Genomic DNA, 23,403 nt, shown 5'->3' on the forward strand with positions numbered 1-23,403 from the left:
GACAGTGCAGCGTTCCCTCAGTACAGTCTTTCCAACAGTGCAGCGCTCCCTCATTCAGGAGCCGGCAACAGTGCTGCGCTCCCTCAGTACTGCACCTCTGACAGTGCAGTACTCCCTCAGTTCAGATACTCCAACAGTGCAGCGCTCCCTCAGTACCGACCCTCCAACAGTGCAGCGCTCCCTCAGTACCGACACTCCAACAGTGCAGCATCCCTCAGTAGCGATGCTCCAACAGCGCAGTGCTCCCTCAGTACCGACCATCCGACTATGCATGGCTCCCTCAGTACTGACCCGCCGACACTTCAGCGCTCCCTCAGTACTGACGCTCCGATATTGCAGTGCTCCCTCAGTACTGCCCCTCCGACAGTGCAGCGCTCCCTCAGTAATGACCCTCTGACAGTACAGCGCTCCCTCAGTTCTGACCCTCCAACAGCGCAGCGCTCCCTCAGTACTGACACTCCAACAGTGCAGCGCTCCCTCTGTACGGCACCTCCGACAGTGCAGCGCTCCCTCAGTACCGACCCTCCAACAGTGCAGTGCTCCCTCAGTGCTGATCCTCCGACAGTGCAGCGCTCCCTCAGGACTAACACTGCAACAGTGCAGCGCTCCCTCTGTACTGACCCTCCTACAGTGCAGCGCTCCCTCAGTACCGACCCTCCGACAATGCAGCGCTCCCTCAGTACCGACCCTCCAACAGTGCAGTGCTCCCTCAGTACTGACCCTCCAACAGTGCAGCGCTCTCTCAGTACCGACCCTCCAAAACTGCAGTGCTCCCTCAGTACCGAACCTCCAACCGTGCAGCGTCCCTCAGTACTAACCCTGCAACAGTGCAGATCTCGCTCAGTACTGACCCTCCAACAGTGCAGCGCTCCCGCAGTACTGAACATCCAACAGTGCAGTGCTCCCTGATTACTGACCCTCCGGCAGTGCAGTGCTCCCTCAGTACCGACCCTCCAATAGTGCAATGCTCCATCAGTACCGACCCTCTGACAGTGCAGCGCTCCCTCAGTACTGCCCCTCCGACAGTGCAGCACTTCCTCAGTACTGACCCTCCAACAGTGCAGCGCTCCCTCAATACTGCCTCTCCGAAAGTGCAGCGCTCCCTCAGTACTGACCCTCCGACTGCAGCGATCCCTCAGTAATGAACCTATGACAGTGCAGCGCTCTTACAGTTCTGACCCTCCAACAGTGCAGCGCTCCCTCATTTATGACCCTCTGTCAGTGCAGCACTGCCTCACTACTGAGCCTCCAACAATGCAGCACTCCCTCAGTACAGCGTTTCCGACAGTGGAGCACTCCATCAGTACAGACCCTCCAACAGTGCAGCACTCCCTCAGTACTTACACTCCAACAGTGCAGCACTGCCTTTGCACTGAACTCCAACAATGCAGCGCTCCCTCAGTAATGACCCTACAACAGTGCAGCGCTCCCTCATTACTGACCATCCGACAGTGCAGCGCTTCCTCAGTACTGACCCTTCAACAGTGCAGCATCCCTCAGTAGCGATGCTCCTACAGCGCAGCGCTCCCTCAGTACCGACCATCCGACTATGCATGGCTCCCTCAGTACTGACCCTCCGACACTTCAGCGCTCCCTCAGTACTGACACACCAATAGTGCAGTTCTCCCTCTGTACTGCCCCTCCGACAGTGCAGCGGTCCTTCAGTAATGACCGTCTGTCAGTGCAGTGCTCCCTCAGTTCTGACCCTCCAACAGCGCAGCGCTCCCTCAGTACTGACACTCCAACAGTGCAGCGCTCCCTCTGTACGGCACCTCCGACAGAGCAGCGCACCCTCAGTACCGACCCTCCAACAGTGCAGTGCTCCCTCAGTACTGATCCTCCGACAGTTCAGCGCTCCCTCAGTACTAACACTCCAAGAGTGCAGCGCTCCCTCTGTACCGACCCTCCTACAGTGCAGCGCTCCCTCAGTACCGATCTTCCAACAGTGCAGCTCTCCCTCAGTACTGAGCCTCCAAGAGTGCAGCGCTCCCTCAGTACCGACCCTCCAACACTGCAGTGCTCCCTCAGTATCGAACCTCCAACCGTGCAGCGCTCCCTCAGTACTGACCCTCCAACAGTGCAGATCTCCCTCAGTACTGACCCTCCAACAGTGCAGCGCTCCCGCAGTACTGAACATCCAACAGTGCAGTGCTCCCTGATTAATGGCCCTCCGGCAGTGCAGTGCTCCCTCAGTACCGACCCTCCAATAGTGCAATGCTCCATCAGTACCGAACTTCCGACAGTGCAGCGCTCCCTCCGTACTGCCCCTCCGACAGTGCAGCACTTCCTCTGTACTGACCCTCCAACAATGCAGCGCTCCCTCAATACTGCCCCTCCAACAGTGCAGCGCTTCCTCAGTACAGACCCTCCGACTGCAGCGTTCCTTCAGTAATGACCGTCTGACAGTGCAGCGCCCCCTCAATTCTGTTCCTCCAACAGTGCAGCGCTCCCTCAGTACTGACACTCCAACAGTGCAGCGCTCCCTCTGTACTGCACCTCCGACAGTGCAGCGCTCCCTCAGTACTGACCCTCCAACAGCGCAGCATTACCTCAGTGCTGCCCCTGCAACAGTGCAGCACTCCCTCTGTACTGACCCTCCCACACTGCAGCGCTTCCTCAGTAACGACCCCCCAACAGTGCAGCACTCCCTCAGTACTGAACTTCCAACAGTGCAGCACTCCCTCAGTAATGACCCTCCAACAGTGCAGCGCTCCCTCAGCACTGCCCCTTCGCCAGTGCAGCGCTCCCTCAGTACTGACCATCCATCAGTGCAGCGCTCCCTTAGTACCGATGCTACAACAGCGCAGCGCTCCCTCAGTGGTGAACCCCGACAATGCAGCCCTCCCTCAGTGTTGACCATCCAACAGTGCAGCGCTCCCTCAGTACTGAACCTCCAAGAGTGCAGCACTACCTCAGTACTGACCCTCCGACTGCAGCGACCCCTGATTAATAAAACATCTGACAGAGCAGCGTTCCCTCAGTACAGTCTCTCGACAGTGCAGCACTCCCTCAGTTCTGATACTCCGACAGTGCTGCGCTCCCTCAGTACCGACCCTCCAACAGTGCAGCGCTCCCTCATTAATGACACTCTGACAGTGCAGCACTGCCTCACTACTGAGCCTCCAACAGTGCAGCACTCCCTCAGTACTGATCCTCCAAAAGTGCAGCACTCCCTCAGTACGTACACTCAAACAGTGCAGCACTGCCTTTGTACTGAACTTCAACAATGCAGCGCTCCCTCAGTAATGACCCTACAACAGTGCAGCACTCCCTCATTACTGACCCTCCGACAGCGCAGCGCTCCCTCAGTGCTGTTCCTCCAACAGTGCAGCGCTCCCTCAGTACCGATCCTCCTACAATGTGATTCTCCCTCAGGATCGACTGACATTCCCTCATACCGACCCTCCAACAGTGCAGCGCTCCCTCAGTACCGATCCTCCTACAGTGTGATTCACCATCAGGATCGACTGACACTCCCTCATACCGACCCTCCAACAGTGCAGCGCTCACTCAGTGCTGAACCTCCGACTCTGCAGCGCACCCTCAGAACTGACCCTCCAACACTGCAGCACTCCCTCAGTTCTGATACTCCGACAGTGCAGCGCTCTGTCAGTACTGATCCTCCAACAGTACAATGCTCCCTTAGTACGGACCCTCCAACAGTGCAGCATCCCTCAGTAGCGATGCTCCAACAGCGCAGCGCTCCCTCAGTACCGAACCTCCGACTATGCAGGGCTCCCTCAGCACTGACCCTCCGACACTTCAGCGCTCCCTCAGTACTGACCCTCCGATAGTGCAGTGCTCCCTCAGTACTGCCCCTCCGACAGTGCAGACCTCCCCCAGTTATGACCGCCTGACAGTGCAGTGCTCCCTCTGTTCTGACCCTCCAAAAGCCCAGCGATCACTCAGTACTGAACGTCCAGCAGTGCAGTGCTCCCTGATTACTGACCCCCCGGCAGTGCAGCACTCGCTCAGTACCGACCCTCCAACAGTGCAGTGCTCCCTCAGTACCGACCCTCCGACAGTGCAGCGCACCCTCAGCACTGACCCTCCAACAGTGCAGCGCTCCCTCAGTACCGACCCTCCAGCAGTGCAGCGCTCCCTCAGTGCTAACCCTCCAACAGTGCAGCGCTCCCTCAGTACAGAACCTCCAACAGTGCAGCGCTCCTTCAGTACTGAACGTCCAGCAGTGCAGTGCTCCCTGATTACTGACCCCCCGGCAGTGCAGCACTCCCTCAGTACCGACCCTCCAACAATGCAGTGCTCCATCAGTACCGACCCTCCGACAGTGCAGCGCACCCTCAGCACTGACCCTCCGACAGTGCAGCGCTCCCTCAGTACTGACCCTCCAACAGTGCAGCGCTCCCTCAGAACTGACTCTCCCACCGTGCATCGCACCCTCAGTACTGACCCTCCAACAGTGCAGTGCTCCCTCAGTACCTACCCTCCGACAATGCAGCACTCCCTCAGTATTGACCATCCAACAGTGCAGTGCTCCCTCAGTACCTACCCTCTGACAATGCAGCGCTCCCTCAGTACTGACCCTCCAACAGTGCAGCGCTCCCTCAGTACTGACCCTCTGACAGTGCAGCGCTCCCTCAGAACTGACTCTCCCACCGTGCATCGCACCCTCAGTACTGACCCTCCAACAGTGCAGTGCTCCCTCAGTACCTACCCTCCGACAGTGCAGCCCTCTCTCAGTACTGACCATCTGACAGTGCAGCGCTCCCTCATTCGTAACCCTCCCACAGTGCAGCTTTCGCTCAGTACTGACCCTCCGACAGTGCAGCACTCACTCAGTAATGTCCCGTCGACAGTGCAGTGCTCCCTCAGTAATGACCGTCTGACAGTGCAGCGCTCCCTCAGTACTGACCCTCCAACAGCGCAGCATTACCTCAGTACTGCCCCTGCAACAGTGCAGCACTCCCTCTGTGCTGACCCTCCCACACTGCAGCGCTTCCTCAGTAACGACCCTCCGACAGTGCAGCACTCCCTCAGTACTGAACTTCCAACAGTGCAGCATTCCTCAGTAATGACCCTCCAACAGTGCAACGCTCCCTCAGCATTGCCCCTCTGACAGTGCAGTGCTCCCTCAGTACTGACCATCCATCAGTGCAGCGCTCCCTTAGTACCGAAGCTACAACAGCGCAGCGCTCCCTCAGTGGTGACCCTCCGACAATGCAGCCCTCCCTCATTATTGACCATCCAACAGTGCAGCGCTCCCTCAGTACTGACCCTCCAACAGTGCAGCGCTCCCTCAGTACCGATGCTCCAACACTGCAGCACTCCCTCAGTAACGAACCTGCAAATGTGCAGCGCTCCCTCAGTAATGACACTCCAACAGTGCAGTGCTCCCTCAGTACCTACCCTCTGACAATGCAGCACTCCCTCAGTACTGAACCTCCAACAGTGCAGCGCTCCCTCAGTACTGACCCTCTGACAGTGCAGCGCTCCCTCAGAACTGACTCTCCCACCGTGCATCGCACCCTCAGTACTGACCCTCCAACAGTGCAGTGCTCCCTCAGTACCTACCCTCCGACAGTGCAGCCCTCTCTCAGTACTGACCATCTGACAGTGCAGAGCTCCCTCATTCGTAACCCTCCCACAGTGCAGCGTTCCCTCAGTACTGACCCTCCGACAGTGCAGCACTCACTCAGTAATGTCCCTTCGACAGTGCAGTGCTCCCTCAGTAATGACCGTCTGTCAGTGCAGCGCTCCCTCAGTTCTGACCCTCCAACAGCGCAGCGCTCCCTCAGTACTGACACTCCAACAGTGCAGCGCTCCCTCTGTACGGCACCCCCGACAGAGCAGCGCTCCCTCAGTACTGACCCTCCAACAGTGCAGAGCTCCCTCAGTACTGGTCCTCCGACAGTGCAGCGCTCCCTCAGTACTAACACTCCAAGAGTGCAGCGCTCCCTCTGTACCGACCCTCCTACAGTGCAGCGCTCCCTCAGTACTGATATTCCAACAGTGCAGCTCTCCCTCAGTACTGAGCCTCCAACAGTGCAGATCTCCCTCAGTACTGACCCTCCAACAGTGCAGCGCTCCCGCAGTACTGAACATCCAACAGTGCAGTGCTCCCTGATTACTGACCCTCCGGCAGTGCAGTGCTCCCTCAGTACCGACCCTCCAATAGTGCAATGCTCCATCAGTACCAAACATCCGACAGTGCAGCGCTCCCTCCGTACTGCCCCTCCGACAGTGCAGCACTTCCTCTGTACTGACCCTCCAACAATGCAGCGCTCCCTCAATACTGCCCCTCCAACAGTGCAGCGCTCCCTCAGTACAGACCCTCCGACTGCAGCGTTCCCTCAGTAATGACCGTCTGACAGTGCAGCGCCCCCTCAATTCTGTTCCTCCAACAGTGCAACGCTCCCTCAGTACTGACACTCCTACAGTGCAGCGCTCCCTCTGTACTGCACCTCCGACAGTGCAGCGCTCCCTCAGTACTGACCCTCCAACAGCGCAGCATTACCTCAGTGCTGCCCCTGCAACAGTGCAGCACTCCCTCTGTACTGACCCTCCCACACTGCAGCGCTTCCTCAGTAACGACCCCCCAACAGTGCAGCACTCCCTCAGTACTGAACTTCCAACAGTGCAGCACTCCCTCAGTAATGACCCTCCAACAGTGCAGCACTCCCTCAGCACTGCCCCTTCGCCAGTGCAGCGCTCCGTCAGTACTGACCATCCATCAGTGCAGCGCTCCCATAGTACCGATGCTACAACAGCGCAGCGCTCCCTCAGTGGTGAACCCCGACAATGCAGCCCTCCCTCAGTATTGACCATCCAACAGTGCAGCGCTCCCTCAGTACTGAACCTCCAAGAGTGCAGCACTACCTCAGTACTGACCCTCCGACTGCAGTGACCCCTGATTAATAAAACATCTGACAGAGCAGCGTTCCCTCAGTACAGTCCTCGACAGTGCAGCACTCCCTCAGTTCTGATACTCCGACAGTGCTGCGCTCCCTCAGTACTGACCCTCCAACAGTGCAGCGCTCCCTCATTAATGACACTCTGACAGTGCAGCACTGCCTCACTACTGAGCCTCCAACAGTGCAGCACTCCCTCAGTACTGATCCTCCGAAAGTGCAGCACTCCCTCAGTACGTACACACCAACAGTGCAGCACTGCCTTTGTACTGAACTCCAACAATGCAGCGCTCCCTCAGTAAGGACCCTACAACAGTGCAGCACTCCCTCATTACTGACCCTCCGACAGCGCAGCGCTCCCTCAGTGCTGACCCTCCAACAGTGCAGCGCTCCCTCAGTACCGATCCTCCTACAGTGTGATGCTCCCTCAGGATCGACTGACACTCACTCATACCGACCCTCCAACAGTGCAGTGCTCACTCAGTGCTGAAACTCCGACTCTGCAGCGCACCCTCAGTACTGACCCTCCAACAGTGCAGCACTCCCTCAGTTCTGATACTCCAACAGTGCAACGCTCTGTCAGTACCGATCCTCCAACAGTACAATGTTCCCTCAGTACGTACCCTCCAACAGTGCAGCATCCCTCAGTAGCGATGCTCCAACAGCGCAGCGCTCCCTCAGTACCGAACCTCCGACTACGCAGGGCTCCCTCAGCACTGACCCTCCGACACTTCAGCGCTCCCTCAGTACTGACCCTCCGATAGTGCAGTGCTCCCTCAGTACTGCCCCTCCGACAGTGCAGACCTCCCTCAGTAATGACCGTCTGACAGTGCAGCGCTCCCTCAGTTCTGACCCTCCAACAGCCCAGTGATCCCTCAGTACTGACCCTCCAACAGTGCAGCGCTCCCTCAGTACTGACCCTCCGACAATGCAACGCTCCCTCAGTACCGACCCTCCAACAGTGCAGCACTCCCTCAGTACTAACCCTCCAACAGTGCAGCGCTCCCTCAGTACAGAACCTCCAACAGTGCAGCGCTCCCTCAGTACTGAACGTCCAGCAGTGCAGTGCTCCCTGATTACTGACCCCCCGGCAGTGCAGCGCTCCCTCAGTACCGACCCTCCAACAATGCAGTGCTCCATCAGTACCGACCCTCCGACAGTGCAGCGCTCCTTCAGTACTGAACGTCCAGCATTGCAGCGCTCCCTGATTACTGACCCCCCGGCAGTGCAGCACTCCCTCAGTACCGACCCTCCAACAGTGCAGTGCTCCATCAGTACCGACCCTCCGACAGTGCAGCGCACCGTCAGCACTGACCCTCCGACAGTGCAGCGCTCCCTCAGAACTGACTCTCCCACCGTGCACCGCACCCTCAGTACTGATCCTCCAACAGTGCAGTGCTCCCTCAGTACCTACCCTCCGACAATGCAGCACTCCCTCAGTACTGACCCTCCAACAGTGCAGCGCTCCCTCAGTACTGACCCTCTGACAGTGCAGCGCTCCTTCAGTACTGAACGTCCAGCATTGCAGCGCTCCCTGATTACTGACCCCCCGGCAGTGCAGCACTCCCTCAGTACCGACCCTCCAACAGTGCAGTGCTCCATCAGTACCGACCCTCCGACAGTGCAGCGCACCCTCAGCACTGACCCTCCGACAGTGCAGTGCTCCCTCAGAACTGATTCTCCCACCGTGCATCGCACCCTTATTACTGACCCTCCAACAGTGCAGTGCTCCCTCAGTACCTACCCTCCGACAGTGCAGCCCTCTCTCAGTACTGACCATCTGACAGTGCAGCGCTCCCTCATTCGTAACCCTCCCACAGTGCAGCGTTCCCTCAGTACTGACCCTCCGACAGTGCAGCACTCACTCAGTAATGTCCCTTCCACAGTGCAGTGCTCCCTCAGTAATGAACGTCTGACAGTGCAGCGCCCCCTCAGTACTAAACCTCCAACAGCGCAGCATTACCTCAGTACTGACCCTCCAACAGTGCAGCATTACCTCAGTACTGCCCCTGCAACAGTGCAGCACTCCCTCTGTACTGACCCTCCCACACTGCAGCGCTTCCTCAGTAACGACCCTCCGACAGTGCAGCACTCCCTCAGTACTGAACTTCCAACAGTGCAGCACTCCCTCAGTAATGACCCTCCAACAGTGCAGCGCTCCCTCAGCGTTGCCCCTCTGACAGTGCAACGCTCCCTCAGTACTGACCATCCATCAGTGCAGCGCTCCCTTAGTACCGAAGCTACAACAGCGCAGCGCTCCCTCAGTGGTGACCCTCCGACAATGCAGCCCTCCGTCATTATTGACCATCCTACAGTGCAGCGCTCCCTCAGTACTGACCCTCCAACAGTGCAGCGCTCCCTCAGTACCGATGCTCCAACACTGCAGCACTCCCTCAGTAACGAACCTCCAAATGTGCAGCGCTCCCTCAGTAATGACACTTCAACAGTGCAGTGCTCCCTCAGTACCTACCCTCTGACAATGCAGCGCTCCCTCAGTACTGACCCTCCAACAGTGCAGCGCTCCCTCAGTACTGACCCTCTGACAGTGCAGCGCTCCCTCAGAACTGACTCTCCCACCGTGCATCGCACCCTCAGTACTGACCCTCCAACAGTGCAGTGCTCCCTCAGTACCTACCCTCCGACAGTGCAGCCCTCTCTCAGTACTGACCATCTGACAGTGCAGCGCTCCCTCATTCGTAACCCTCCCACAGTGCAGCGTTCCCTCAGTACTGACCCTCCGACAGTGCAGAGCTCCCTCAGTACCGAGCCTCCAACAGTGCAGCGCTCCAGCAGTACTGAACATGCAACAGTGCAGCGCTCCCTCAGTACTGACCCTCCAACAGTGCAGCGATCCCTCAGTACTGAATCTCCAACAGTGCAGCGCTCCCTTAGTACTGACTCTCCCACCGTGCAGCGCACCCTCAGTACTGACACTCCGACAATGCAGCGCTCCCTCAGTATTGACCATCCAACATTGCAGCGTTCCCTTAGTACTGACCCTCCAACAGCACAGCGCTCCCTAAGTATTGACGCTCCGACAGTGCAGCGCTCCCTCAATACTGTCCCTCAGACAGTGCAGCGCTCCCTCAGTACTGACTATCCGACTGCAGCGCTCCCTCAGTAATGACCCTCAAACTGCTGCGCTCCTTCCTTAATGACACTCCGACAGTGCAGCGCTCCCTCAGTAATGACACTCTGACAGTGCAGCGCTCCCTCAACACTGACCTTCCAACAGTGCAGCGCTCCCTCAGTACTGACCCTCCGACAGTGCAGCGCTCCCTTAGTACTGACTCTCCCACCGTGCAGCGCACCCTCAGTACTGATCCTCCAACAGTGCAGTGCTCCCTCAGTACCGACCCTCCGTCAATGCAGCGCTCCCTCAGTATTGACCATCCAAAAGTGCAGCGCTCCCTCAGTACTGACCCTCCAACAGCACAGCGCTCCCTAAGTATTGACCCTCCGACAGTGCAGCCCTCCCTCAATACTGACCCTCCGACAGTGCAGCGCTCCCTCATTACTAACCCTCCCACAGTGCAGCGCTCCCTCAGTACTGACCCTCCGACTGTGCAGCATTCCCTCAGTATAGACCCGTCGACAATGCAGCACTCCCTCAGCACTGCCCCTCCGACAGTGCAGCACTTCCTCAGTACTGACCCTCCAACAGTGCAGCGCTCCCTCAATACTGCCCCTCCGATAGTTCAGCACTCCATCAGCACTCACCGTCCAACTGCAGCGATCCCTCAGCAATGACCCTATGACAGTCCAGCGCTCTCACAGTTCTGACCCTCCAACAGTGCAGCGCTGCCTCATTAATGACCCTCTGACAGTGCAGCTCTCCCTCACTACTGAGCCTCCAACAGGGCAGCACTCCCTCAGTACAGCGTTTCCGACAGTGGAGCGCTCCCTCAGTATAGACACCCCAACAGTGCAGTGCTCCCTCAGTACTGATCCTCCAAAAGTGCAGCGCTCCCTCAGTACTGACCCTCCAACAGTGCAGCACTGTCTTTGTACTGTTCCTCCAACAATGCGGCGCTCCCTCAGTAATGACCTTACAACAGTGCAACATTCCCTCATTGCTAACCCTCCGACAGTGCAGCGCTCCCTCAGTACTGACCCTCCAACAGTGCAGCGCTCCCTCAGTACCGATCCTCCTACAGTGTGATGCTCCCTCAGGACCGACCGACACTCCCTCATACCGACCCTCCAACAGTGCAGCGCTCATTCAGTGCTGAACGTCCAACACTGCTGCGCACCCTCAGTACTGACCCTCCAACAGTGCAGCACTCCCTCTGTACTGACCCTCCCACAGTGCAGCGCTCCCTCAGTAACGGCCCTCCGACAGTGCAGCACTCCCTCAGTATTGACCTTCCAACAGTGCAGCACTCCCTCAGTACTGACCCTCCATCAGTGCAGCACTCCCTCGGCACTGCCCCTCCGACAGTGCAGCGCTCCCTCAGTACTGACGATCCATCAGTGCAGCGCTCGCTTAGTACCGATGCTACAACAGCGCAGCGCTCCCTCAGTACTGACCCACCGACAATGCAGCTCTCCCTCAGTATTGACCATCCAACAGTGCAGCGCTCCCTCAGTACTCACCCTCCAACTGCGCAGCACTACCTCAGTGCTGACCCTCCGACTGCAGCGATCTCTGATTAATAACCATCTGACAGTGCAGCGTTCCCTCAGTACAGTCTCTCTGACAGTGCAGCGCTCCCTCATTAAAGAGCCTGCAGCAGTGCAGCGCTCCCTCAGTAGTGCACCTCTGACAGTACAGCACTCCCTCAGTTCTGATACTCCGACAGTGCAGCACTCCCTCAGTACCGACCCTCCAACAGTGCAGCGCTCCCTCAGTACTGACCCTCCAACAGTGCAGCATCCCTCAGTAGCGCTGCTCCAACAGCGCAGCGCTCCCTCAGTACCGACCATCCGACTATGCATGGCACCCTCAGTACTGACCCTCCGACACTTCAGCGCTCCCTCAGTACTGACCCTCCGATAGTGCAGTGCTCCCTCAGTACTGCCTCTCCGACAGTGCAGCGCTCCCTCAGTAATGACTGTCTGACAGTGCAGCGCTCCCTCAGCTCTGACCCTCCAACAGCGCAGCGCTCCTTCAGTACTGACACTCCAACAGTGCAATGCTCCCTCAGTACTGATCCTCTGACAGTGCAGCGCTCCCTCAGTACAACACTCCAAGAGTGCAGCGCTCCCTCTGTACCAACCCTCCAACAGTGCAGCGCTCCCTCAGTACTGACCCTCCAACAGTGCAGCGCTCCCTCAGTACCGACCCTCCAACACTGCAGTGCTCCCTGAGTACAGAACGTCCAACTGTGCAGCGCTCCCTCAGAACTGACCCTCCAGCAGTGCAGATCTCCCTCAGTACTGACCCTCCAACAGTGCAGCGCACCCGCAGCACTGAACATCCAACAGTGCAGTGCTCCCTGATTACTGACCCTCCGACAGTGCAGCGCTCCCTCAGTACTGCCTTTCCGACAGTGCAGCGCTCACTCAGTACTGACCCTCCGACTGCAGCGATCCCTCAGTAATGAACCTATGACAGTGCAGCGCTCTTACAGTTCTGACACTCCAACAGTGCAGCGCTCCCTCATTAATGACCCTCTGTCAGTGCAGCACTGCCTCACTACTGAGCCTCCAACAGTGCAGCACTCCCTCAGTACAGCGTTTCCGACAGTGGAGCGCTCCCTCAGTACAGACCCTCCAACAGTGCAGTGCTCCCTCAGTACTTACACTCCAACAGTGCAGCACTGCCTTTGTACTAAACTCCAACAATGCAGCGCTCCCTCAGTAATGACCCTACAACATTGCAGCTCTCCCTCATTACTGACCCTCCAACAGTGCAGCGCTCCCTCAGTACTGACAATCCAACAGCGCAGCATCCCTCAGTAGCGATGCTCCAAAAGCGCAGCGCTCCCTCAGTACCGAACATCCGACTATGCATGGCTCCCTCAGTACTGACCCTCCGACACTTCAGCGCTCCCTCAGTACAGAGACTCCGACAGTGCAGCGCTCCCTCAGTAATGACTGTCTGACAGTGCAGCGCTCCCTCAGTTCTGACCCTGGAACAGCGCAGCGCTCCCTCAGTACTGACACTCCAACAGTGCAGCGCTCCCTCTGTACTGCACCTCCGACAGTGCAGCGCACCCTCAGTACCGACCCTCCAACAGTGCAGTGCTCCCTCAGTACTGATCCTCCGACAGTGCAGCGCTCCCTCAGTACTAACACTCCAGGAGTGCAGCGCTCCCACTGTACCGACCCTCCTGCAGTGCAGCGCTCCCTCAGTACCGACCCTCCGACAATGCAGCGCTCCCTCAGTACCGACCCTCCAACAGTGCGGCGCTCCCTCAGTACTGACCCTCCAACAGTGCAGCGCTCCCTCAGTACCGACCCTCCAATAGTGCAGTGCTCCCTCAGTACTGACCCTCCGACATTGCAGCGCTCCCTCAGTACTGCCCCTCCGACAGTGCAGCACTTCCTCAGTACTGACCCTCCAACAGTGCAGTGCTCCCTCAGTACTTACACTCCAACAGTGCAGCACTGCCTTTGTACTAAACTCCAACAATGCAGCGCTCCCTCAGTAATGACCCTACAACATTGCAGCTCTCCCTCATTACTGACCCTCCAACAGTGCAGCGCTCCCTCAGTACTGACAATCCAACAGCGCAGCATCCCTCAGTAGCGATGCTCCAAAAGCGCAGCGCTCCCTCAGTACCGAACATCCGACTATGCATGGCTCCCTCAGTACTGACCCTCCGACACTTCAGCGCTCCCTCAGTACAGAGACTCTGACAGTGCAGCGCTCCCTCAGTAATGACTGTCTGACAGTGCAGCGCTCCCTCAGTTCTGACCCTGGAACAGCGCAGCGCTCCCTCAGTACTGACACTCCAACAGTGCAGCGCTCCCTCTGTACTGCACCTCCGACAGTGCAGCGCACCCTCAGTACCGACCCTCCAACAGTGCAGTGCTGCCTCAGTACTGATCCTCCGACAGTGCAGCGCTCCCTCAGTACTAACACTCCAGGAGTGCAGCGCTCCCACTGTACCGACCCTCCTGCAGTGCAGCGCTCCCTCAGTACCGACCCTCCGACAATGCAGCGCTCCCTCAGTACCGACCCTCCAACAGTGCGGCGCTCCCTCAGTACTGACCCTCCAACAGTGCAGCGCTCCCTCAGTACCGACCCTCCAATAGTGCAGTGCTCCCTCAGTACTGACCCTCCGACATTGCAGCGCTCCCTCAGTACTGCCCCTCCGACAGTGCAGCACTTCCTCAGTACTGACCCTCCAACAGTGCAGCACTCCCTCAATACTGCCCCTTCGACTGTGCAGCGCTCCCTCAGTACTGACCCTCTGACTGCAGCGATCCCTCAGTAATGAACCTATGACAGTGCAGCGCTCTTACAGTTCTGACCCTCCAACAGTGCAGCGCTCCCTCATTAATGACCCTGTGACAGTGCAGCACTGCCTCACTACTGAGCCTCCAACAGTGCAGCACACCTCAGTACAGCATTTCCAACAGTGGAGCGCTCCCTCAGTACAGACCCTCCAACAGTGCAGTGCTCCCTCAGTACTGATCCTCCGACAGTGCAGCACTCCCTCAGTACTTACACTCCAACAGTGCAGCACTGCCTTTATACTGAACTCCAACAATGCAGCACTCCCTCAGTGATGACCCTACAACAGTGCAGCACTCCCTCATTACTGACCCTCCGACAGTGCAGCGCTCCCTCAGTACTGACCCTCCAACTGTGCAGCGCTCCCTCAGTACCGATCCTCCTACAGTGTGATGCTCCCTCAGGACCGACCGACACTCCATCATACCGACCCTCCAACAGTGCAGCGCTCACTCAGTGCTGAACCTTCGACTCTGAAGCGCACCCTCAGTACTGACCCTCCAACAGTGCAGCACTCCCTCATTACTGGTCCTCCCACAGTGCAGCGCTTCCTCAGTACTGACCCTCCAACAGTGCAGCACTCCCTCAGAACTGCCCCTCCGACAGTGCAGCGCTCCCTCAGTACTGACCATCCATCAGTGCAGCGCTCATTAATACAAATGCTACAACAGTGCAGCGCTCCCTCAGTACTGACTATCTGACAATGCAGACCTCCCTCAGTACTGACCCTCCAACAGTGCAGCACTCCCTCAGCACTGCGCCTCCGACAGTGCAGCGCTCCCTCAGTACTGATCATCCATCAGTGCAGCGCTCACTTAGTATCGATGCTACAACAGTGCAGCGCTCCCTCAGTACTGACCATCTGACAATGCAGCCCTCCCTCAGTATTGACTATCCAACAGTGCAGTGCTCCTTCAGTACTGACCCTCCAACAGCACAGCACTACCTCAGTACTGACCCTCCGACTGCAGCAATCGCTGATTAATGACCCTCTGACAGTGCAGCGTTCCCTCAGTACAGTCTCTCCGACAGTTCAGCACTCCCTCAGTAAAGAGCCTGTAACAGTGCAGCGCTCCCTCAGTACTGCACCTCTGACAGTGCAGCACTCCCTCAGTTCTGATACTCCGACAGTGCAGCACTCCCTCAATACCGACCCTACAACAGTACAGCGCTCCCTCAGTACTGATCCTCCTACAGTGCAGCATCCCACAGTAGCGATTCTCCAACAGCGCAGCGCTCCCTCAGTACCGAACCTCCGACTATGCAGGGCTCCCTCAGTACTGACCCTCCGACACTTCAGCGCTCACTAAGTACTGACCTCCGATAGTTCAGTGCTCCCTCATTACTGCCCCTCCGACAGTGCAGCCCTCCCTCAGTAATGACCGTCTGACAGTCCAGCGCTCCCTCAGTTCTGACCCTCCAACAGTGCAGCGATCCCTCAGTACTTACACTCCAACAGTGCAGCGCTCCCTCTGTACTGCACCTCCGACAGTGCAGCGCTCCCCCAGTACCGACCCTCCAACAGTGCAGTGCTCCCTCAGTACTGATCCTCCGACAGTGCACCGCTCCCGCAGTACTGACACTCCAAGAGTGCAGCGCTCCCTCTGTACCGACCCTCCTACAGTGCAGCACTCCCTCAGTACTGACCATCTGACAATGCAGCGCTCCCTCAGTACCGACCCTGCAACAGTGCAGCGCTCCCTCAGTACTGACCCTCCAAAAGTGCAGCGCTCCCTCAGTACTGACCCTCCAACAGTGCACCGCTCCCTCAGTCCCGAACCTCCAACCGTGCAGCGCTCCCTCAGTACTGAACATCCAGCAGTGCAGTGCTCCCTGATTACTGACCCTCCGGCAGTGCAGCACTCCATCAGTACTGACCCTCCAACAGTGCAGCGCTCCGTCAGTACTGACCCTCTGACAGTGCAGCGCTCCCTCAGTACCGACCCTCCGACAAAGCAGCGCTCCCTCAGTACCGACCCTCCAACAGTGCAGCGCTCCCTCAGTACTCACCCTCCAACAGTGAAGCGCTCCCTCAGTACCGACGCTCCAACAGTGCAGCGCTCCCTCAGTACCGACCCTCCTACAGTGCAGCGCTCCCTCAGTACCGAACCTCCAACCGTGCAGCGCTCCCTCAGTACTGAACATCCAGCAGTGCAGTGCTCCCTGATTACTGACACTCCGGCAGTGCAGCACTCCCTCAGTACCAACCCTCCAACAGTGCAGTGCTCCATCAGTACCAACACTAAGACAGTGCAGCGCTCCCTCAGTACTGATGCTCCGACAGTGCAGCGCTCCCTCGGTACTGACCCTCCAACAGTGCAGCGCTCCCTCAGTTCTGATCCTGTGACAGTGCAGCGATCCCTCAGAACTGACTCTCCCACCGTGCATCGGACGCTCAGTACTGACCCTCCAACAGTGCAGTGTCCCTCAGTACCGACCTTCCGACAATGCAGCGCTCCCTCAGTATTGACCCTCCAACAGTGCAGCGCTCCCTCAATACTGCCCCTTCGACTGTGCAGCGCTCCCTCAGTACTGACCCTCCGACTGCAGCGATCCCTCAGTAATGAACCTATGACAGTGCAGCGCTCTTACAGTTCTGACCCTCCAACAGTGCAGCGCTCCCTCATTAATGACCCTGTGACAGTGCAGCACTGCCTCACTACTGAGCCTCCAACAGTGCAGCACACCTCAGTACAGCATTTCCAACAGTGGTGCGCACCCTCAGTACAGACCCTCCAACAGTGCAGTGCTCCCTCAGTACTGATCCTCCGACAGTGCAGCACTCCCTCAGTACTTACACTCCAACAGTGCAGCACTGCCTTTATACTGAACTCGAACAATGCAGCACTCCCTCAGTGATGACCCTACAACAGTGCAGCACTCCCTCATTACTGACCCTCCGACAGTGCAGCGCTCCCTCTGTACTGACCCTCCAACTGTGCAGCGCTCCCTCAGTACCGATCCTCCTACCGTGCAGCGCTCCCTCAGTACTGAACATCCAGCAGTGCAGTGCTCCCTGATTACTGACACTCCGGCAGTGCAGCACTCCCTCAGTACCAACCCTCCAACAGTGCAGTGCTCCATCAGTACCAACACTAAGACAGTGCAGCGCTCCCTCAGTACTGATGCTCCGACAGTGCAGCGCTCCCTCGGTACTGACCCTCCAACAGTGCAGCGCTCCCTCAGTTCTGATCCTGTGACAGTGCAGCGATCCCTCAGAACTGACTCTCCCACCGTGCATCGGACGCTCAGTACTGACCCTCCAACAGTGCAGTGTCCCTCAGTACCGACCTTCCGACAATGCAGCGCTCCCTCAGTATTGACCCTCCAACAGTGCAGCGCTCCCTCAATACTGCCCCTTCGACTGTGCAGCGCTCCCTCAGTACTGACCCTCCGACTGCAGCGATCCCTCAGTAATGAACCTATGACAGTGCAGCGCTCTTACAGTTCTGACCCTCCAACAGTGCAGCGCTCCCTCATTAATGACCCTGTGACAGTGCAGCACTGCCTCACTACTGAGCCTCCAACAGTGCAGCACACCTCAGTACAGCATTTCCAACAGTGGTGCGCACCCTCAGTACAGACCCTCCAACAGTGCAGTGCTCCCTCAGTACTGATCCTCCGACAGTGCAGCACTCCCTCAGTACTTACACTCCAACAGTGCAGCACTGCCTTTATACTGAACTCGAACAATGCAGCACTCCCTCAGTGATGACCCTACAACAGTGCAGCACTCCCTCATTACTGACCCTCCGACAGTGCAGCGCTCCCTCTGTACTGACCCTCCAACTGTGCAGCGCTCCCTCAGTACCGATCCTCCTACAGTGTGATGCTCCCTCAGGACCGACCGACACTCCATCATACCGACCCTCCAACAGTGCAGTGCTCACTCAGTGCTGAACCTCCGACTCTGAAGCGGACCCTCAGTACTGACCCTCCAACAGTGCAGCACTCCCTCAGTACTGGTCCTCCCACAGTGCAGCGCTTCCTCAGTACTGACCCTCCAACAGTGCAGCACTCCCTCAGCACTGCCCCTCCGACAGTGCAGCGCTCCCTCAGTACTGACCATCCATCAGTGCAGCGCTCATTAATACCGATGCTACAACAGTGCAGCGCTCCCTCAGTACTGACCATCTGACAATGCAGCCCTCCCTCAGTACTGACCCTCCAACAGTGCAGCACTCCCTCAGTACTGACCCTCCGACTGCAGCAATGGCTGATTAATGACCCTCTGACAGTGCAGCGTTCCCTCAGTACAGTCTCTCCGACAGTTCAGCACTCCCTCAGTAAAGAGCCTGTAACAGTGCAGCGCTCCCTCAGTACTGCACCTCTGACAGTGCAGCACTCCCTCAGTTCTGATACTCCGACAGTGCAGCATTCCCTCAATACCGACCCTACAACAGTACAGCGCTCCCTCAGTACTGATCCTCCTACAGTGCAGCACCCCACAGTAGCGATGCTCCAACAGCGCAGCGCTCCCTCAGTACCGAACCTCCGACTATGCAGGGCTCCCTCAGTACTGACCCTCCGACACTTCAGCGCTCACTAAGTACTGACCCTCCGATAGTTCAGTGCTCCCTCATTACTGCCCCTCCGACAGTGCAGCCCTCCCTCAGTAATGACCGTCTGACAGTCCAGCGCTCCCTCAGTTCTGACCCTCCAACAGTGCAGCGATCCCTCAGTACTGACACTCCAACAGTGCAGCGCTCCCTCTGTACTGCACCTCCGACAGTGCAGCGCTCCCCCAGTACCGACCCTCCAACAGTGCAGTGCTCCCTCAGTACTGATCCTCCGACAGTGCACCGCTCCCTCAGTACTGACACTCCAAGAGTGCAGCACTCCCTCTGTACCGACCCTCCTACAGTGCAGCACTCCCTCAGTACCGACCCTCTGACAATGCAGCGCTCCCTCAGTACTGACCCTGCAACAGTGCAGCGCTCCCTCAGTACTGACCCTCCAACAGTGCAGCGCTCCCTCAGTACTGACCCTCCAACAGTGCAGCTCTCCCTCAGTCCCGAACCTCCAACCGTGCAGCACTCCCTCAGTACTGAACATCCAGCAGTGCAGTGCTCCCTGATTACTGACCCTCCGGCAGTGCAGCACTCCATCAGTACTGACCCTCCAACAGTGCAGCGCTCCGTCAGTACTGACCCTCTGACAGTGCAGCGCTCCCTCAGTACCGACCCTCCGACAAAGCAGCGCTCCCTCAGTACCGACCCTCCAACAGAGCAGCGCTCCCTCAGTACTCACCCTCCAACAGTGAAGCACTCCCTCAGTACCGACGCTCCAACAGTGCAGCACTCCCTCAGTACCGACCCTCCTACAGTGCAGCGCTCCCTCAGTACCGAACCTCCAACCGTGCAGCGCTCCCTCAGTACTGAACATCCAGCAGTGCAGTGCTCCCTGATTACTGACACTCCGGCAGTGCAGCACTCCCTCAGTACCGACCCTCCAACAGTGCAGTGCTCCATCAGTACCGACACTAAGACAGTGCAGCGCTCCCTCAGTACTGATGCTCCGACAGTGCAGCGCTCCCTCAGTACTGACCCTCCAACAGTGCAGCGCTCCCTCAGTTCTGATCCTGTGACAGTGCAGCGCTCCCTCAGTACTGACCCTCCCACAGTGCAGCCCTCCCTCAGTACTGACCATTCGACAGTGCAGCACTCACTCGGTACTTTACCTTCGACAGTGCAGCGCTCCCTCAATAATGACCATCTGACAGTGCAGCGCTCCCTGAGTTCTGACCCTCCAACAGCGCAGCGCTCCCTCAGTACTGACACTCCAACAGTGCAGCGCTCCTTCTGTACTGCACCTCCGACAGTGCAGAGCTCCCTCAGTACGGATCCTCGAACAGCGCAGCATTACCTCAGTACTGCCCCTGCAACAGTGCAGCGCTCCCTCAGTACAGCCTTTCCGACAGTGCAGTGTTCCCTGAGTACTGAGTCTCCAACAGTGCAGTGCTCCCTCAATACTGATCATCCAACAGTGCAGCGCTCCCTCAGTACTGACCCTCCAGCAGTGCAGTGCCCCCTCAGTACTGACACTCCAACAGTGCAGCGCTCCCTCAGTACCGACACTCCGACAATGCAGTGCTCCATCAGTTCTGACCCTCCAACATTGCAGCGCTCCCTCAGTACAGAACCTCCGACAATGCAGCGCTCCCTCAGTTCTGACCCTTCAACATTGCAGCGCTCCCTCAGTACTGACCCTCCGACAGAACAGCACTCCATCATTACTGAACCTCCGACAGTGCAGCGCTCCCTCAGTACAGACCCTGCAACAGTGCAGCGCTCCCTCAGTACCGACCCTCGTACAGTGCAGCGCTCCCTCAGTACTGACACTCCGACAGTGCAGTGCACCCTCAGTACCGACCCTCCAACATTGCAGCGCTCCCTGAGTACCGACCCTCCAACCGTGCAGCGCTCCCTCAGTACTGACCCTCCAACAGTGCAGTGCTCCCTCAGTATCGACCCTCCAACTGTGCAGTGCTACCTCAGTACTGACCATCCAACACTCAGTGCTCCCTGAATACTGACCCTCCGACAGTGCAGCGCTCCCTCAGTACCGACCCTCCAACAGTGCAGCGCTCCATCAGTACCGACCCTCCAACAGTGCAGCGCTCCCTCAGTACTGACCCTTCGACAGTGCAGCGCTCCCTGACTACTGACCCTCCAACAGTGCAGTGCTCCCTCAGTACTGACCCTCCGACAGTGCAGCGCTCCCTCAGTATTGACTCTCCCACCGTGCAGCGCTCCCTTAGAACTGACACTCCGACAGAGCAGCACTCCATCATTACTGACCCTCTGACAGTGCAGCGCTCCCTCAGTACCGACCCTCCGACAATGCAGCGCTCCCTCAGTACCAACCCTCCAACAGTGCAGCCCTCCCTCAGTACTGACACTCAAAAGTGCAGCACTCCCTCAGTACCGACTCTCCGACAATGCAGCGCTCCCTCATTACCAACCCTCCAACAGTGCAGCGCTCCCTCAGTACCGACCCTCCAACAGTGCAGCGTACCCTCAGTACCGACCCTCCAAAAGTGCAGCGCTCCCTCAGTACTGACCCTCCAACTGTGCAGCGCTCCCTCAGTACTTACCCACCAACAGTGCAGAGCTCCCTCAGTACCGACCCTCCGACAGTGCAGCGTTCCCTCAGTACAGACCCTCCGACAGTACAGCGCTCCCTCATTAACGACCCTCCAACCGTGCAGCGCTCCCTCAGTACTGATCCTCCAACAGTGCATCACTGCCTCAGTACTGACCCTCCGACAGTGCAGTGCTCCCTCTGTACTGACAATCCAACAGCACAGCATTCCCTAAGTACAGACTCTCCAGCAGCACAGCGCTCCCTAAGTGCTGACGCTCCAACAGTGAAGCATTCCCTCAGTACAGACACTCCCACAGTGCAGCGCTCCCTCATTACTGACCCTCCGACAGCAGGATCCCTGGTTAATGACCCTCTGACAGTGCAGCGTTCCCTCAGTACAGTCTTTCCGACAGTGCAGCGCTCCCTCAGTAAAGAGCCTGTAACAGTGCAGTGCTCCCTCAGTACTGCACCTCTGACAGTGCAGCATCCCTCAGATCTGAAACTCCAGCAGTGCAGCGCTCCCTCAGTACCGACCCTGCAACAGTACAGCGCTCCCTCAGTACCGACCCTCCAACAGTGCAGCATCCCTCAGTAGCGATGCTCCAACAGCGCAGCGCTCCCTCAGTACTGACCCTCCGACACTTCAGCGCTCCCTCAGTACTGACCCTCCGATAGCGCAGTGCTCCCTCAGTGCTGCCCCTCTGACAGTGCAGCCCTCCCTCAGTAATGACCGTCTGACAGTGCGGCGCTCCCTCAGTTCTGACACTCCAACAGCGAAGCGATCCCTCAGTACTGACACTGCAACAGTGCAGCGCTCCCTCTGTACTGCACCTCCGACAGTGCAGAGCTCCCCCAGTACCAACCCTCCAACATTGCAGTGCTCCCTCAGTACTGATCCTCCGACAGTGCAGCACTCCCTCAGTACTGACACTCCAAGAGTGCAGCGCTCCCTCTGTACCGACCCTCCAACAATGCAGCGCTCCCTCAGTACCGACCCTCCAACAGTGCAGTGCTCCCTCAGTACTGACCCTCCAACAGTGCATCTCTCCCTGAGTACCGACCATCCAACAGTGCAGCGCTCCCTTAGTACCGAACCTCCAATCGTGCAGCGCTCCCTCACTACTGAACATCCAGCAGTGCAGTGCTCCCTGATTACTGACCCTCCGGCAGTGCAGCGCTCCCTCAGTACCGACCCTCCAACAGTGCAGTGCTCCCTCAGTACCAACCCTCCAAAAGTGCAGCGCTCCCTCAGTACCGACCCTCCAACTGTGAAGCACTCCCTCAGTACTTACCCACCAACAGTGCAGAGTTCCCTTAGTACCGACCCTCCAACAGTGCATCTCTCCCTCCGTACTGACCATCACGACAGTACAGCGCTCCCTCAGTAACGACCCTCCAACCGTGCAGCATCCCTCAGTAGCGATGCTCCAACAGCGCAGCGCTCCCTCAGTGCCGAACCTCCGACGATGCAGGGCTCCCTCAGTACTGACCCTCCGACTCTTCAGCGCTCCCTCATTACTGACCCTCCGATAGTGCAGTGCTCCCTCAGTACTGCCCCTCCGACAGTGCAGCCCTCCCTCAGTAATGATTGTCTGACAGTGCAGCGCTCCCTCAGTTCTGACCCTCCAACAGCGCAGTGATCCCTCAGCACTGTCACTCCAACAGTGCAGCGCTCCCTCTGTACTGCACCTCCGACAGTGCAGCGCTCCCCCAGTACCGACCCTCCAACATTGCAGTGCTCCCTCAGTACCGACCCTCCAACAGTGCAGCGTTCCCTCAGCACTGACCCTCCAACAGTGCAGCGTTCCCTCAGTACCGACTCTCCAACAGTGCAGCGCTCCCTCAGTACTGAACCTCCAACCGTGCAGCGCTCCCTCAGTACTGAACATCCAACAGTGCAGTGCTCCCTGATTACTGAACCTCCGGCAATGCAGCGCTCCCTCAGTACCGACCCTCCAACAGTGCAGTGCTCCATCAGTACCGACCCTCCGACAGTGCAGCGCTCCCTCAGTACTGACCCTCCGACAGTGCAGCGCTCCCTCA

General features: G+C 58.0%; 1 protein-coding gene and 1 pseudogene across 1 annotated transcript; one reads left to right on the forward strand and one right to left on the reverse strand.

Moving 5' to 3' along the window:
* The first annotated feature begins 267 nt into the window (after window positions 1–267).
* LOC147108555 (uncharacterized) lies at window positions 268–13,099 on the forward strand (annotated as a pseudogene).
* Window positions 13,100–13,102: 3 nt separating this feature from the next.
* LOC147108556 (uncharacterized) lies at window positions 13,103–19,382 on the reverse strand. Its single transcript, XM_086004282.1, has 6 exons — window positions 19,295–19,382; window positions 18,196–18,308; window positions 14,986–15,051; window positions 13,914–14,178; window positions 13,203–13,339; window positions 13,103–13,108 (listed from the first exon to the last, which is right to left on the reverse strand). Exons 1-6 carry the CDS (start codon window positions 19,380–19,382, stop codon window positions 13,103–13,105), a joined length of 675 nt encoding a protein of 224 aa, XP_085860408.1.
* Window positions 19,383–23,403: the final 4,021 nt, after the last annotated feature.

The sequence above is a fragment of the Somniosus microcephalus genome, chromosome 13, assembly GCF_052327205.1.
Source record: "Somniosus microcephalus isolate GS21.2 chromosome 13, FLI_Smic_1.0, whole genome shotgun sequence".
Taxonomy (NCBI): Eukaryota; Metazoa; Chordata; class Chondrichthyes; order Squaliformes; family Somniosidae; genus Somniosus; species Somniosus microcephalus.

Coding starts and splice junctions, on each gene's coding strand:
- LOC147108556 (XM_086004282.1), bottom strand. CDS start 19,382: ATGGAGTGCTGCACTGCCGGAGGGTCAGTAATCAGGGAGCACTGCACT. Junction 15,052..18,195: donor TTGGAGGGTCAGTACTGAGG/GTCCGCTTCAGA, acceptor GTACTGAGGGAG/CGCTGCACTGTCGGAGGCGC. Junction 14,179..14,985: donor GAGGGTCAGTACTGAGGGAG/GTCTGCATTGTC, acceptor GTATTGAGGGAG/TGCTGCACTGTTGGAGGGTC.